The following is a 17,524-nucleotide window of genomic DNA, read 5'->3' on the forward strand; positions in this document are numbered from 1 at the left end:
AAGTAATGGGAGCTCACTCCATTACGCAGCGCTAGGGATTCGAACTGCCGAACTTTCTGATCGACAAGCTCAGCGTGTTAGCCACTGAGCCGCTGCCCTTTTTTTAATTTGACAATAGCCGGTGTTCAAAATCTTGCTGGTTGCAGGCAATTGCTACACAGCCGGCACTTCTCTGCTAAGGAGGAAATTTTTTTGGGTGGGTGGGTGGGGGAAGCAAACTATATAAAGTGAATCCAGAGAATGTTGTTCAAGAGAGAGATTCCTATCTAAAAGGCCTTCCCTAACTCTACATCCTCAAGACAGACAGGTGACAGACCTGTACTCCCTGAATTCCTAGAGTCCCAAATCCTGGCTAATCCCAACACATCTAGAAGAAGTTAGACTGGGGAAGACTGCAACCCCAGGCAGCATGCTATAGCTACGTTCATACAATATCCTTCTCAGCTGTAAATTTAGGAACTGCATTCATACAGGCTGAACTTGGTTCCGGTGGGTTCCTACCGGTTCGACCAAACCGGTAGTGATTTGGCAGGCTGGGTCGCAGGAACCGGCAGCGACCCAGGCCTGCCATGCCCCCTGTACCGGTTCTCCTACCATCTTGATTTTTGTTTCTACCCATGCGCAGAACAGTTGTAATTACACAAATTTAACTTTTCCCTCTTCTTTTAAACATTTTGTGCATGCGCAGACCTATTTTTGCGCAAATGTGCACATGCACGGAGCACCGAAACCGGCAGTAATGCCGGGAGCAACCACCCCTGGTTCCGGTTGACCCAGTTTCTCTTTATGGGGAGGAATTTGGAGTGCGAATCCAGCTTCTTTGGTTTAGCTTATGGGTCCGTGGATGGTGTGAATCCCATTTTTTTTTTAGTTCAGTAACCAAGTTAAGCCCGTTATGTGAATGCGAGCGATCTGTGGCCATTAACAGGTAAGAAATATAACAGAATATCCAGCAGCATGTCCCAGAGTCTCTGATAGCAAGGTTTCTCTTATTCCTGGACCTCTTGACTGGAGATCGAAACGTCAACGGAAACCAGAGCTTTCGGTGTGCAAAATATCTGCCCCACGAGTGGAGAACAGGATTGAACAGGAAGGGTAGTCCATCCAGCAAGAAGCGTTTAATCTTCCGTTAATCTCTGCAGACTCGCTGGATTGACCAAATGTCCCTAGCTGTGACATATTTGACATTTTTCATTGTCCCACAAACACAGCCACAGCCACGTCACATGGAGTCCCATCAAGGAAGCAGCACCCGCCTCCGAAGGAGAAGGGGGAAGTCAACACCCTTCTACCTAGGTGCTCTTTTGGGTGTGGGTGGGAAGAGAGGACCTGGCCAAAGTTGATGTTCTCGCTGGGGTTGAGGTGGCCCACACCATCGTGGGAAAAGGAGAGAGCTTCGGGGTCTTTGGTAGGGGATGTATTGCAGTCAAGGGCATGAGTCCTGCAGAGCACAGGTCCCACCTGGCCACCTGGAGTCCAGCCCCCATCTTGGAGTTCAACCTATTGGGAGCCACAGGACAGGCTCAATATTCAAAGCACGGCCCAAATCACCGAGGAGAAGCAGAACCACGCGGGCACTTAAGTAGCGTGCCAGGCTCCTGCCTCATGTGATGGGACTGCGAAGGTGGGTGCCACTCTCTGCAGGGCCAGTGGTGACCACATGGTTACATTGACACATCGTTCCTGAGGGGTTCCAAACCTGCCCCGAGAGCCATGTTCAGCATGGCTCTTTCCCTCAAACATCACACACAGACCTCACACAAGGAAAGTGGGGGGGAGCCACAGGAGGACGAGGCAACCCTGCCCCCTTCCTCAAGCACACACACAAGGTGCATGGCTGACGGCCCCCACTGCCCATCACTGCAGCTGTCCTATCTTGTCGCTGTCTCTTCCCTTGGGACATGCCGTCGATTGCGATTCTGCCACATGTTCTGGAAATTTCCGGGCGTTCTTGGGGCTGGCAGACCCTTTCCTGGAAGCCTGTGGGCTCGAGAGGCCTTTCTTCTGGAGCTGAGGGCTGGATTGAGCTGAGGAAGACTTTCTGCCCAGGTTGGGACTCCGAGAACCTTTGCTTCTCGGTGGAGGTTGAGGAACCTCAAGGCTCTTCAGAGCAAGGAGCTCACAGTAACGGTTGCATTGATGGGAGGTAACGAAGTGATTGAGGAGGTTGGGGTAGCAGCTCTCCTTCAGGCCTTGGTACCTGGCAGAGAAAAAAGGTTACTTCCCAAGATACATTCCCCTCCCATCTTTGACACGCTCATAAATTATGGGATTCACTGATGCTTCCCCCTGGTCTTCTATCTATTAATGGGTTTGTTATGACCTAGGCTTCCTCAAAAAGCAAAAGAGTCTTGGCACCGTCAAAATCCCTTTTATTTACATGACTGTGAATTCCTTTCATTCACAGTCAGCAAAACATACTTTCCAAGGAATATTTATCCACACGAACCTTATCTCGTTTGGAGAGCTGCCAGGCAACTAGTTTCCAAATGCAGGGCAAAGCAACACTTGGCACAGATTCTCTTATAGAGCCGAGGTGGCGCAGTGGTTAAATGCAGCACTGCAGGCTACTTCAGCTGACTGCAGTTCTGCAATTCGGCTGTTCAAATCTCACCGGCTCAAGGTTGACTCAAGCCTTCCATCCTTCCGAGGTGGGTGAAATGAGGACCCAGATTGTGGGGGCGATATGCTGACTCTGTAAACCGCTTAGAGAGGGCTGAAAGCCCTAGGAAGCGGTATATAAGTCTAACTGCTATTGCTATTGCTATTATAGTCACAAACAGAACTTTCCACTCTTGAAACGACTGAAGGAACAAATTGTTTCCTGCAAAAGCCCCCTCCCCATTTGCTCCTCTTTTGTTTTCTATCAGAGGGGCCAATCACCTCCAAGGTGTGGCTTTACTCGACCCTGCTTTCTTAGATGTCTTCTGGCAGCTCTGCACATGCGCACACTGGGAACAGGCTCCAGATGTTCCTCTGCCTCACTGCTATCTATCTCCTTCTCTGCCTCTGATGCAGGGCCCTTGTCTGAGCTTCCCTCAGCCTCCAGGACCGGCCCTTATTCCTCCCCAACTTCCTCACTGTCCGACTCCGCTGTCAGCTCTGCTGGCCATTGGTGGACCACAACAGGATTAGCTGGCATCTGAGAGACAGCCTCTGCGTTAGCAAGCACCATAGAAAATTGCAAAGGATGTGTCTGGAGAAAAATCTCAGCTCAACCCAGGAGATCTGTGGGGTGACTAATCAAGGTTTAAATGCCCACATCCCATCAGATCATCTGGCCTGGATTGTACAAGAGTTTAACATGGGGCTGGCCAATCTTTGTCTTTTGCTAAGCCATGATGGACAAAGATGTCATGGGTTCCTAGTTCAGCAGTATGAACTTCACAGAAATCTGGTTAGACAGCAAGAGATTACTATCATGGTTTCAACCTAGAAGGAAGCTATGGAAGGAAAATGCCCTAAGATACACTGAAAGTTGAGTTAAAAAATGTGCCAAAGCTGTTTATGGTTTGGCAGGAGGATAGAAACTGCTAGTTAGCGATATTGGCAGATTCCTTTATGTGCCAAGAATATAGAATCATAGGGACGGAAGGGATCTTGGAGGTCTACTAGTCCAACCCCTAGCTGAAGCACTAGTCTTGGCTCACTCTGGTTGAACCCAGTTATCCAGCCTGGATGGAAAGCGACACAATCTATCTATCTATCTATCTATCTATCTATCTATCTATCTATCTGTCTGTCTGTCTGTCTGTCTGTCTGTCTGTCTATCTATCTATCTATCTATCTATCTATCTATCTATCTATCTATCTATCTATCTATATCTCTATCTATATCTCTATCTATATCTATCTATCTATCTATCTATCTATCTATCTATCTATCTATCTATCATCTATCATCTATCTATCTATCTATCTATCTATCTATCTATCTATATCTCTATCTATATCTATCTATCTATCTATCTATCTATCTATATCTCTATCTATATCTATCTATCTATCTATCTATCATCTATCTATCTATCTATCTATCTATCTATCTATCTATCTATCTATCTATCTATATCTCTATATCTATCTATCTATCTATCTATCTATCTATCTATCTATCTATCTATCTATCATTTATTTATGTATTTATTTATTTATTTATTTATTTAGTAAATTTATAGGCTGCCCAATCCCGAAGGACTCCGGGCGGCTTACAAAGCGAAAAGAAGAGAAATTAATTTAAAAAAAAATAAAGGAAAACAATTTAAAAACAATCACACATGCACCCAATCTGATTGGGGCTGGGCCCCAGCGATGAGGTCAACAGCCCCAGGCCTGCCGGAACAGCCAGGTTTTAACAGCTTTTCGGAAGGCCACGAGAGTGGGCAGGGTCCGGATCTCTGGGGTTACTTACAATGTGGTTACTTACCCCTTGATTTTGGTAGCAATCTTCACATTGGTGACCTTCCACCCAACACCTGAAAAAGAAGCTCTGATGAAATCGTAAGGCAGGTCCACCACTCCTCATTTTTGTTCAGTAACGCTATCAGGCTGACTCTGAGAAGGACACACTGAAGCCAGCCTCTATCCATTCATCTACAGCAGAGGTGCCAAAATCTACATTCCTACCACTGTTGCTGACCTCCAACAGTGTCAACAACTCCCAGCATTACTCAGAACATCAGGAGGACAACAGATTACCTAGAGAGGTAAAGGTTCCCCTCGCACATATATGCTAGTCGTTCCTGACTCTAGGGGGCGGTGCTCATCTCCATTTCAAAGCCAAAGAGCCAGCGCTGTCCGAAGATGTCTCTGTGGTCATGTGGCCGGCATGACTCAACGCCAAAGGCGCACGGAACGCTGTAACCTTCCCACCAAAGGTGGTTCCTATTTTTCTACTCGCATTTTTAACATGCTTTCGAACTGCTGGGTTGGCAGAAGCTGGGACAAGTCACGGGAGCTCACTCTGTTACGTGGTGCTAGGGATTCCAACAGCTGAACTGCTGGGCTTTCTGACTGACAAGCTCAGCTGAGTCACCGTGCCACTTCTGAGCTAGAGAAGCTTCACCTAAAAGTTAGAGGGTGCATCTAGTTGCCCACACAAAGGCCTCACCTTCCAGGTCCGTCACCAAAATGTTGCCATTTGTCCACTGGTAAAGCCAGTGCTGGAAAGCAGAGCACTTTTGCCCAATCTCAGAGGGGTCGGGTGGAGCCAACCTGTTGCCATCTCCTTCTCGTCCACAGTAGCACTGAAACGAGCCAGGTAAGTCTTGCTCCATGGTTGCGTAAGGAATATTGTTGGCTGGGCGATAGATCAGGTAAAGTGGGATTATCCTGCGTCAAAGAAAAAGAGCGCTCCTATTAGGGAACTTCAATTAAATTAGTTGATACGTCAGATGTGGCCATTGTCTCCCAATTAAGACAGAGGTTGGTCTGGAAATGAAATTGTTTATTAATGTACTATCAGAAAGTTATAGTCATTGTTATGAAAGTATTTTTTTCGCAGATTTTCTTATTATTTTTTCCCTTCTACAACACCTTACAGTCATTACATCAACATTGTTATGTCATCATACCTGTACGTGTATATAATATTTTGCTTCTATATTTACACACCATTATACACAGTTCTATATATATTTATATATATTGTTTTTTGGCTTAATTAATTTTATTCTTGTTTTGCAGCCATTTGTACCAATTGTTCCAAATTTCATAATATTCCGACTCTTCTTTATCTTTTAATTTCAGTGTTAATTTGTCCATCTCTGCACAATCCAAAGTTTTTTTTATCACTAATTCGTCCGAGGGGGTATTATTTTGTTTCCAGCATTGGGCAAATGCTATTCTAGCTGTAAGTCAGCAGATGTATTAATGTGTACTTAATTTTCTTTGTATATTTCCCTTTGATTATTCCCAGTAGAAAGATTTTGGGTTTGTATTTTATCTGTTCCCCTGTAATTTCTTGCACCCATTTCCAAATTTTTGTCCAATATTTTTGTGTTTCCGGGCAGGTCCATCATATGTGATAATAAGTCCCTTGTACTTTTTTACACTTCCATACTTATGAAAGCATTTTTTTTGCTATGAAATAGAGTGTTTGATCATATGATATATAAAGGACAATAATCTATTCAATGTATAAGAATTGGATGATTTGAATCCTATGCCTAATTGTAAGTATTGACCATGTTATACTGGAAAGATTTTTATATGTTAAATGGACTAATGATGATGTAATGAATAATTGATACATATATGAATTGAAATGTTCAATAACTACTTGGATTAGCAATGGGAAACTATTTCTGGAGTTGAATATGCCACACTATAAGTATTGTATACTCTATGGATGATTAATATTAGCAGTAACTTGAACACATAATGCTCAATGACAAGGATGTATTTAGTTATGTTTGATGGATAACCAGTGATCTTATTTTTAATTGTAAAAACGGATGCACAAAAGTTTGTAATCAAACAACATGCTTGATGAAATTGAGGGAAGTTTTTTATATGTGTTGTTTTGTTTTTGTTGGTTTTAAAAATAAGATAGATAGATAGATAGATAGATAGATAGATAGATAGATAGATAGATAGATAGAGATAGAGATAGAGAGATATAGAGATATAGATAGTGATAGAGACAGAGATAGAGATATAGAGAGATAGAAATAGATAGATAGATAGATAGATAGATAGATAGATAGATAGATAGATAGATAGATAGATAGATAGATGTAGATATAGATATAGATAGAGATGATAGAGATAGAGATAGAGATAGAGATAGAGATAGAGATAGAGATGATAGAGATAGAGATAGAGATCGAGATATATAGAGATCGAGATAGATAGATAGATAGATAGATAGATAGATAGATAGATATAGAGATAGAGATAGATAGAGATATAGATAGTGATAGAGACAGAGATAGAGATATAGAGAGATAGAAATAGATGATAGATAGATAGATAGATAGATAGATGATAGATAGATAGATAGAAAGATAGATAGATGTAGATATAGATATAGATAGAGATGATAGAGATAGAGATAGAGATAGAGATGATAGAGATAGAGATAGAGATAGAGATATATAGAGATCGAGATAGATAGATAGATAGATAGATAGATAGATAGATAGATAGATAGATAGATAGATAGATAGATAGATAGATAGATAGATAGATATACACATACATACATACAGAGGTTGGGACCAGCTCAGGCGAACCGGTAGGGATGATTTGAATCAGTTTGCCGAACCGGTAAAAATCACCCCACCCACGCTCGCCCGGTCACCCACTCAGTTGCCTGTTTGCCACTCACCTCTTCGGGCCACTTGCTCGACCCTTCCAGCCGCTCGACCTGCCCTCCCAATCCAAACATTTTTCCTTCCATTCACAGCAGAGCTGCTGCAACCTGTCCCTTTAAGGTAGTCCCCAGGAGGGAGGGGTTCCGGGGCGGAACCATAAAGGTAGCAGGACCTCTGCTGTGAACGGAGGGAGAAACGTTCAGATTCTCTCCCGTATTTAACGTTGAATTCTGTGGCAGAGAGGATCGGAACGGAGGTGTAGGACCCCCCCCTGCAAACCTATGAAGGTTTAAGCAGGCAGTTCAGAAAGAAACTACGTACTCAGGTATTGATCCAAAGTCAGCAATGGCTCGGGTCTCTGCAGCGAAGATCTTGCAGTATTCCCGACTTGAATTCTGGATTTTACACTCCTGCAAGGAAACGGACAGTTCTTGACATCTTCTAACCAGACAGTAATGGAACAGAAGTTGCTGTTCTGACAAAGGCTTCCCAAGAGCATGAGGGAAATTCCTTGTCCCGAGAAAAAAAACCCTTTTATTAATTTCCTGTGAGTTCTGCTCATTCACATTCAGCAAAGTCTTTCCAGGGAGGATTTACAGTCACAGACGTTATCTGGGTTGGAGAGCTGCCAGGCTCTATATCTGCAAAACCTGGCAAGGAGTCTCGGAGAGTCACAAACTAATTAAGCGAATGAATTGTCTCCTGCAAACTCCACTCCCCTTTCACTCCTCTTTTATTTCTTCTGGGAGGGGCCATTCATTGTCCGCCTGTGGCCTTACTCCCATGTCGCCCCCTGTTCTTTAGCTGTTCTCTTCGTCTGGCAACTCTGTGCATGCACACACTGGGAACAGGCTCCAGCTGTTCTTCTGCCTCACTGATGTCTGACTCTGAAGGCAGCTGATAACTGGCATATGGCTCTGGCCCTCTCTCTGCCCTCCGACACAGAGCCCTCATCAGAGCCTTCGCCAGACTCCAGGACTGGCCCATCTTCCTCCCCAACCTCCTGTCCGAATCTGCTGCCAGCTCCGCTTGACACTGGCGAGCCACAACAGTTGCCTTCAGAAGTAGTGGGAGCTTCGTCACTGGACGTTTGAGTGTGGGTTTGGACTAGATCCCTTTCAACTCTGTTGATCTGTAAATATGTAAATCAAGCAAAATAAGTCACTTAGACTTATCTACCGCTTCACAGTGCTTTACAGCCCTCTCTAAGAGGTTTACAGAATCAGCATCTTGGCCCCAACAATCTGGGTCCTCCTTGGAAGGATGGAAGGCTGAGTCAACCTTGAGCCGGTCAGGATCGAACTGCCAAACTGCTGGCAGCCGGCAATCAGCAGAATTAGCTGCAGTACTGCATTCTGACCACTTGCGGCACCACGGCTCTTATGACTATAATTCCGGGCTCCATTGGGGTCATAGGTCAAGCGCTTTGTCTAATTCTGGATGACTGAACTTGAAGGTCTGCTTGACCACAGAACTGGGGTCTACCCACCTGAATGGTGATGTCGTAATTCCTCTCCACCAGCGTGTTCTCACTGCGTCCACCAAATGCAATGAGGTTGTGGACCTTAATGATGCCCGTGTGCCCAGACTCAAAGACCGGCTCAAGGCCATAGATGGCACGGGCCCGGCAAGCCTTGCGTAGAAATCCTTGTCCTGCCTCCAGGTCCTCCACCATGATCCGACCAAAGAGCTTATCCCCCCAGAAGCCAGAGTCAGCTAAGCCTTTGGCAAACACCATGGGGGTCATCTCGATCTCCTCTCCAGCTGAAAAGAACAGAGGATGTGTCTTAAGTTTAAGACTGGAATTCCTAGCAGTGGAGGAGAAGAAGAGGAGGAGCAACCAGGTGGTCATCTGGGCCATGTCTACCGCTGCAGCAATGGCTGAAGTAGGAAATCAGGCATGGGTTGATTCCACCAAGATTTGCTGGTCTGATTCCATAAACAGCATTGTCTGCAAACACAGCAGTTGGATTCACATATCATAAGAGTGCCAAAACACTCTTATGCACCAGTTGCGTCCCTACCTGAACCGGGAGATCCTCACAACCCTTGTGACCTCTAGACTGGACTACTGCAACGTGCTCTACATGGGGCAGCCCTTGAAGAGCATTCGGAGACTTCAGCTTGTCCAGAATGCAGCGAGCGATTGTGGGTGCACCTCGGTTCACCCACGTAACACCTATCCTCCGCGAGCTGCACTGGCTGCCTATTGGTCTCCGGATACGCTTCAAGGTGCTAGTCGTCACTTATAAAGCCCTTCATGGTATTGGACCTGGGTACTTGAGAGACCGCCTGCTGCCAATCACCTCCACTAGACCGATTAGATCCCACAGATTAGGCCTCCTCCGAATTCCATCAGCCGGCCAGTGTCGACTGGCGACTACCCGGAGAAGAGCCTTCTCGGTGGCTGCTCCGACCCTTTGGAACGAACTCCCCGTGGAGATTCGAACCCTCACCACCCTCCAGGCCTTCCGCAAAGCCGTTAAAACCTGGCTGTTCCGACAGGCCTGGGGCTAAAGAGCTGTGGCCCCCGTCTCGAATGATATGACTGTTGTGTGTTTTTAAACTATGTATTGTTATGTTTCGTTTTTTATTTTTTGTCTGTACCCCCCTTCCCTGATTTGAATTGTGAGCCGCCCTGAGTCCCCTTTGGGGGAAAAGGGCGGCATACAAATATAATCAAATCAAATCAAATCAAATAACAATCTTGGCCCATGTATGGCCACAACCAATGAAATAGGAGAAAGGCCCAGAATTTTGCTCCAAACATCCATGAATAAAATATCTCCCTTGCTTGGATCTTTGGCCTCAGTATGAAACTGGGTCAACTCAACCTCTTCCCTTCAACTGGAAAGTCATCCATGGTGAAGAGCTTGGAAGGGTTCATGACAGGGGTCAGGTTATCTCCAAGGACATTGACTCACCATACCTTTTTTCTGGTGTACTTTACCTTCTATTTCTTCTTTGGCGATAAATCCGGAGAGGACTAGGAAAAAGAACAAGATAAGGAAAGAGATATATTATGATTCTCTTACTCAGAAGAAGATCGGAAAAGGGGTAAGGAGATCTCAATAGAGTTGGATTCAACGCATTGCTGGACTTGCTCTTTTGGAAGACACAAAGTCACCCATAGGAGATGACCAGGATGACCCCGAGGGAGGAGTCAAGCAAGTCATTAGTCTCAAATTAGTCTCATGCCCACAAGAGATCTAAATCCAGCTCACCTTGAATTTCATTTGTCAATTTGCTTTGACCATTAGTAGGTCAGATTCTTGTAGACAACTTAAGCTTGCAATAAACCTCTATGCTCATTTGAACGACCTGGATTTCCTGATTTCTGACACTTGACACCACCTTTTTCCTTGAGACTCATTTCTCTAAAAAGTTTCTGACTCACCCCTCTCTATACCTATTACAATGTCTCACTCCGAAAACTGAAAGAGACACGTTGTGATGCTTCCCAGAAGATTTATCTATTGTTCCCCACTATAGACAAAGTCTAGCCAATGAAAACAAACTACCACCCCCACCCATATAAAGCATATACTTTGGGAACTGTTCTGACCCCCCCCCCTTCTCCATCCAGGAACGAAAGCCAAAAACAAACGTAAATAAGAATACTTTTTAATCAATCCAGACTCTCGTTGGCTGCAAGCCCAAAATAAACAAAGAGATAAGCACTCTGGCAGCAAGTCCTACAAAGCTAGGTAGCAATGCAAACAAACTCTGGCAGCAATCCAACTTGCCAAGTTGATTTCTCGTTACTCGTGAACGCTGACTTCTGCAAGAAGGGCGTGGCACAAGCAGTCTCTTTTATAATCAGGAGAGGAGCCTAATGACCATCAGCTGAGCGTAATTACCTCCTGTAATTACGTAGTTGTTCTTGACGCCGAGTAGCCCTTCGCCGGCGTGCATCCCGGAACAACTCACAGGTGGTTTCTGTATCATTCTCTCTTGTCTCCTCCCCACTGATCCAAGGCTCAGGCGTCACCTGGTGACCAACTAGTCTCTCTGCGCCCTGCTCGGAGTCGGAACCCTGTCCAGGGTCCTCCACATCCTCCAGGGCCAACTCATAAGACCCCTCGCTGTCAGAGTCTGGTGACAGGTCCAACGGCTCCTGCTGAGCCACAACAGGGAACTATTAAGGAGGGGGCATCTTCACTCTCTTTCTCTCACACAAACTATCCGAACTCTCTTGCTTCTCTAGAATCCAATCCTTCCTTCCTGGGAATTTGGATGACATCCCATCACAAACAAGCTCAAAAGAAAAAAGAGCTGCTTTGCAACAGGTTGTATCTCCTGGATTCCTTTACGTTCAACTACGGTTGTCTCTATTTTCGTTGCAATTCCTTGCCTTTGGGGGACCTCCCAGTTGTGCACACACAACTTCCCTCTGGACATTTTAATTTCATAACTTCTGTGGGCAACAGTTTTCCCATGAAATATTGAGTAGCAACAGGACAAAAGGACAACAGAGCAGCGTAGTTCTTGCCCATGGGCCATCCTTCGGAAATTGTGGAGTTCAGTTTCCAGAATTTTCAATAATGTCCACATTTGTTGGGGGATTCCTCGAGTTGAAGTCCACAGATCTGGACTCATTAAGACCATTATCATGCCTACTAAGACTGTGTCAGGGTTCCAAATAGCATCCAAAATTAAATCAGAGTCCAAGGCAAAGTATTGCTCAAAGTCCCAATTTATGAAGAGAGCCATGTTGGCACATCTGGGGAAACCCGAATCTGAAAACTTCCTGGTTTTCCCAACCCAGTTGAAAGTTCAAGACCTTGCCTCCACACCCACAAGTCCATCCCATGGTCCAATCTTCCACTGCCATGCTGGCAGCTTCCACCCATCCAGTCCCGGTCAGGTGCAGAGGTGCAAAGACAAAGGATGACCTTGGCTTTCTGGAAAGAATGTTGTTATGGCTACATTGCATCTCACTACTTATAATCCCCCCCTCCCATTTTCCCACCATAGGAAATTGGCCCAAGATCCAAAAGAAAAGATGACTGCAGGACTGAGAGGCTGGTGCAGATGGAAGTCTAGCATTCTGTCTCTATTATCTCTTCTGTTACCCAGACTTAACAGCGAAAGTCTATCTACTGAGCGACTAAATCTTACCTTCAGAACTCAACAGGAAGTCGGTACTGTCAGTCCCGTATTCATTCTGGATGGTACATTGATACACCCCACAGTCCTTCGGGGACATCTGCACAATGGCCAGAGCTGCCTGCCCTTCATCTCCAGAGCTGGAAGACATGAGATCTAGAGCACACACTGCAGGAATGACTAACCAGATACTTGCAAATTATCATCATAAGAATCAAAGAAATTAAGCTGATGGTGAATAAACGTAAACCTTTTGCTTGAGTTAGGTAAGCTAACAGCCCTCCCCAATTTGCTACCTACCAGAGGTGTGGGACTTAACTTCCAGAATTCTTAAACAAGCATGACCTGATGATGGCTGGGAATTATGGGGGATGGAATCCAGTCTATCAAGAATGTTGGGGAAGGACTGAAGATACGAGCTTGGGCCGGGGTGGGAAAAGTAAGACAGAGCAAAAATTATGTGGGAGACACTGCTCACACCATCATATTTCTGCTGCAGCCTTTTACTACTGGTTCTGTGGGTGTGGCTTGCAGGGTATGGCATGGCTTGGTGGGTGTGGCTTAGTGGGCATGGCAGGGGAAGGATACTGCAAAATCCCCATTCCCTCCTCACTCCAGGGGAAGGATACTGCAAAATCCCCATTCCCATATCACTCCAGGGGAAGGATACTATAAAATCTCAATTCCCTCCCCACTCCAGGGGAAGGATACTGCAAAATCCCCATTCCCTCCCCACTCCAGGAGAAGGATACTGCAAAATCTCCATTCCCTCCCCACTCCAGGGGAAGGATACTGCAAAATCTCCATTCCCTCCCCACTCCAGGGGAAGGATACTGCAAAATCTCCATTCCCTCCCCACTCCAGGAGAAGGATACTGCAAAATCTCCATTCCCTCCCCACTCCAGGGGAAGGATACTGCAAAATCTCCATTCCCTCCCCACTCCAGGGGAAGGATACTATAAAATCTCCATTCCCTCCCCACTCCAGGGGAAGGATACTGCAAAATCCCCATTCCCTCCCCACTCCAGGAGAAGGATACTGCAAAATCTCCATTCCCTCCCCACTCCAGGGGAAGGATACTGCAAAATCTCCATTCCCTCCCCACTCCAGGAGAAGGATACTGCAAAATCTCCATTCCCTCCCCACTCCAGGGGAAGGATACTGCAAAATCCCCATTCCCATCTCACTCCAGGGGAAGGATACTATAAAATCTCCATTCCCTCCCCACTCCAGGGGAAGGATACTGCAAAATCCCCATTCCCATATCACTCCAGGGGAAGGATACCATAAAATCTCCATTCCCTCCCCACTCCAGGGGAAGGATACTGCAAAATCCCCATTCCCATATCACTCCAGGGGAAGGATACTACAAAATCTCCATTCCCTCCCCACTCCAGGAGAAGGATACTGCAAAATCCCCATTCCCATCTCACTCCAAGAGAAGGATACTGCAAAATCCGCATTCCCTCCCCACTCCAGGGGAAGGATACTGTAAAATCTCCATTCCCTCCCAATCAGCTGGGACTCGGGAGGCAGAGAATAGATGGGGGCGGGGCCAGCCAGAGGTGGTATTTACTGGTTCTCCGAACTACTCAAAATTTCTGCTACCGGTTCTCCAGGACTTGCCAGAACCTGCCGAATGCTACCTCTGGCCCACGGGAGACATTGCCACAAGACTCACCTTCTTTTGACATCTGCAATGGGCACCTCATCCTTGTACCAGATCAGCTTGGAGTCACTCAAGATGTTGAAGAACTGGCACCATAGCTTCAAGTTCCCGGAGGCATCGGAGAACTGTTCTGCTCGGATCTTGCGAACGACTTGCGGTGCTAAGAAATGACGACAAATCAGAGCAGTCAGTTCTTAATGCCTAAACGGGATGTTGGGATTAAACAAGTGGCTAGTCCTCAACTCCCTTGGCTTTTGGAATGTTTTGGATTCTAGAAAGCAGGGAGCGCCCAGCAGAGAGGCAATAGCAATAGCAATAGCAGTAGACTTATATACCGCTTCATAGGCCTTTCAGGCCTCTCTAAGCGGTTTACAGAGAGTCAGCATATTGCCCCCAACAATCTGGGTCCTCATTTTACCCACCTCGGAAGGATGGAAGGCTGAGTCAACCCTGAGCCGGTGAGATTTGAACCGCTGACCTGCTGATCTAGCAGTAGCCTGCAGTGCTGCATTTAACCACTGCGCCACCTTGGCTCTTTGAGCTTCCGTAGGTTTGGTCAATCCACAGTTGTGAAGGTTCCAGGATTTCTTCCTACCCTGTTCAGCCTCCAGCCACCTATATCCCCCTTTTCGGACCTAGGCTTCCCCAGCAGCACGAAGCCAAATCCTCGTCTCGATAAACCTCATGGGAGTGGGCGGCATACAAATTTTATTAAACTGAAACTGAAACTTTTATTTAATGTACAGTGAATTCCTCTCCAGAAAAGTCCCCCCTCCACAGTCTTTCAATATAGCTCACAATTACCTACCTTTTTATCAGGCTTCGAGAGTGGCCAGGCCGAGATCTTCCAGACGGGCACAATAGTTGGCGAGAATGCAGGAATGAACTAATTGTCTCCTGCAAACTCCACTCCCCTTTCGCTCCTCTTTTATTTCCTTTGGGAAGGGCCATTCACCGTCCACCTGTGGCCTTACTCCCAAGTCGACCCCTGTTCTTTAGCTGTTCTCTGCATCTGGCAACTCTGCGCATGCACACACTGGGAACAGGCTCCAGCTGTTCCTCTGCCTCACTGATGTCTGACTCCGAAGGCAGCTGATAACTGGCATACGGCTCTGGCCCCCTCTCTGCCTCTGACACAGAGCCCTCATCCGAGCCTTCTCCAGACTCCAGGACTGGCCCATGTTCCTCCCCAACCTCCTCTCTGTCTGAATCTGTTGCCAGTTCTGCTGGCCCCTGGCAGGCCACAACACCCCCAGAGAGAAGATCTTTTCAAAACCTCCCTCATCAAGATCTCTTGACTCTCCTAGAAAGAGGTATTGCACACCTACCTTTAAATGGATCATTTGTTTTCCTAGGTTCTCCTATCTTGGGCACACTTTCTTCTACACTCTCTGGAGCCAACGGGGAGCTGTCCTCCTCCTTTTTGCTTTCTTCCGCTGTCTCCTGATACATCTTGGGAACTTCCAGAGTTGCCATCTTCCTGGCAAAGCTTGGGGAGCGCTTCTCCACAGGAGGAGAACCCGGGGCCGAGGTCTGCAAGAGAGCCTGGCTCTTGCGGCCCTGCTGTGGAGACACACTGGGACTGTCCCTTTTGGGCCGCGGCTGGCTCTCCAGGGCCCCTTCTTCCATCTCATCAGCTGGCTTGGTTTTGTGTAGAAAGATCTTCCGACGGGCTCCAGAGGCCAGCTCCTCAGGGGTGGCGCTTGGCAGAGCGGCTGGGGTCTCACTAACCATCTCAGAAGAGGGAAGATGGGGGAGACCTTCTGGTTCTCCTCCAATGCTCCCTACCACAATCGAGGGAACGCAGGGTAAAGGAGGGATCTCCAGTTCAACGTTTAGGTTCTTCTGGCAGGCGAGCAGTTCTTGGTTGATCATTCCCGTGAGTTTCCTAGACGTTTTGGGAGTCAGTTGCAAGTTCTCGGCGCTTTGGAAAAGTTGAGCGGTCTCCACCTGTTCGAAGATCTTCCTGGAAGTCCTGGGAGTTAATCCTGCAATGCCCACATCTGGCAGATGTTTCGGAATAGCGCTTAATGGAGTCTTCTCCTCCATCATCTTGGCTTCTGGCTTGAGGCTTCTTGCTTTGCCTTTGTCTGACTCAGAGGTCATCTTCAAGAGCAAAAGCAAATAATTTTTCAAAGAAGAAACAAGGTCGCTGTTCTGTTCTTTCTCCACTGTTCGATTCTCCTCCGCTGCAGGCTCAGGAGGACGAGAATTCTCTCTTAGAAGAACATCAGAAGCTATCTTGTCCTTTTCCTTCTCTCTAACCTCTGTCTTCTTGGTGTACGTTTTAGACTCTTGCTTATCTTTTTTACTCCTTGGAGGAACCAGGAATTCTTTCTGCACACAGACCTCCTTGGTTTCAACCCTGGTGACTTGTTGGCCTGGTTCTTCTGAAGCCACCATATTACCAGGTTCCCGAGGTTCTGTTTCTCTCTTAATATCTTTTAGCAAGTGGGCTACGGATTGGTTCCTCTCAACAAGGTCTTCCTTGACCGGAGAAAGCGGAGCTGGTTCTCGGGAATCATGAGGCACAGGAGGCATCGCCACTGTTGAAGCTGGAGGAGGACCCTCTGAAAGAACTTGAGAAAGATCTGGGGTTGTTGTGGCAACTTCTGAGATCGGTCTTGACTTTTCTATTGCTTCAGATGATCTCTTCCTCTCGGGAACTAAATGCATTTGGGGGCTGGGTATATTGTCTCTCAATATCTTAGGGGCTTTTTCTGGCTCTTCTCCTCTTGTGCCTTCGGTCCAAGGAGCAACTTGGTCCAACTCATCCATGGGTCTACCCTGAAAATGGGTTCCTTGGGCTGCTGATGCAGGAGTATTTGGACATTTATCCTCAAGATTAGGAGGTAGTCCACGTTGGATTTCATCCTGGCCCCAACCTGTAGAATGCTTCTCCACATCTTCCATCTGAATCTGATTGTCCATCCCATTTGGCAATGGGACACCAGAAGAAATGCCTGGGATATTCTGAGAAGTCACCGGACGATTCTGGAAAATTGCTGGCTGGTGATCTTCCAGGTGTTGCATTCCCATACTTGAATCTTGGATCTCTGGGCTGGAACCTGATTTCTTCTCCGGCCGTTTTATTCCTAAACCTTCCGAGAGATCTTTCCTTATTGATAAGCAAGCTGTTTCTTCTTTTGCATCTTCCCCAAACCTGGAATTTGGAGACCGCAAAACAGAGGCAGCTGACAGGTTTGGCTGTGAGTTTTCTGAGGCCTGCAAAAGAAGAGACAGTCATTATTTCAAAACTAGGAATCAAGACCAGCAAACTTTCCTCTCTCTTTCCATTCTGCATTTTGGGAAGAAAAAAATTGCATTTGCTACCTCGTTTCTCCTCTCCGATCCATTCCTCACTTTTGATACCCCTCTGAATTGAGACTCATAGCAGACGGTTTTGTTTTTTTTAGTTTTGCTTGTATCG

The 17,524-nt window shown here is 46.4% G+C and overlaps 1 protein-coding gene across 2 annotated transcripts in view; it reads right to left on the reverse strand.

The window, feature by feature from the left end:
• Window positions 1-1,062: 1,062 nt before the first annotated feature.
• Window positions 1,063-17,524, reverse strand: part of ALPK3 (alpha kinase 3) — a 50,366-nt gene continuing 33,904 nt past the window's right edge. For both annotated transcript variants that reach the window (XM_087704114.1, XM_087704115.1), the window contains 9 exons: window positions 15,423-17,319; window positions 14,107-14,254; window positions 12,438-12,565; window positions 10,267-10,302; window positions 8,806-9,080; window positions 7,638-7,726; window positions 5,111-5,331; window positions 4,427-4,475; window positions 1,063-2,200 (listed from right to left, as the gene is read on the reverse strand). In XM_087704114.1, the coding sequence (XP_087560240.1) occupies window positions 1,858-2,200; window positions 4,427-4,475; window positions 5,111-5,331; window positions 7,638-7,726; window positions 8,806-9,080; window positions 10,267-10,302; window positions 12,438-12,565; window positions 14,107-14,254; window positions 15,423-17,319 (3,186 nt within the window). In that variant the 3' untranslated portion in view covers window positions 1,063-1,857. The remainder of the gene's footprint in view (window positions 2,201-4,426; window positions 4,476-5,110; window positions 5,332-7,637; window positions 7,727-8,805; window positions 9,081-10,266; window positions 10,303-12,437; window positions 12,566-14,106; window positions 14,255-15,422; window positions 17,320-17,524) is intronic.

The sequence above is a fragment of the Thamnophis sirtalis genome, unplaced genomic scaffold (genome assembly GCF_051295495.1).
Source record: "Thamnophis sirtalis isolate CommonGarterSnake01/CBP01778 unplaced genomic scaffold, rThaSir2_p1.2 scaffold_2, whole genome shotgun sequence".
Taxonomy (NCBI): Eukaryota; Metazoa; Chordata; class Lepidosauria; order Squamata; family Natricidae; genus Thamnophis; species Thamnophis sirtalis.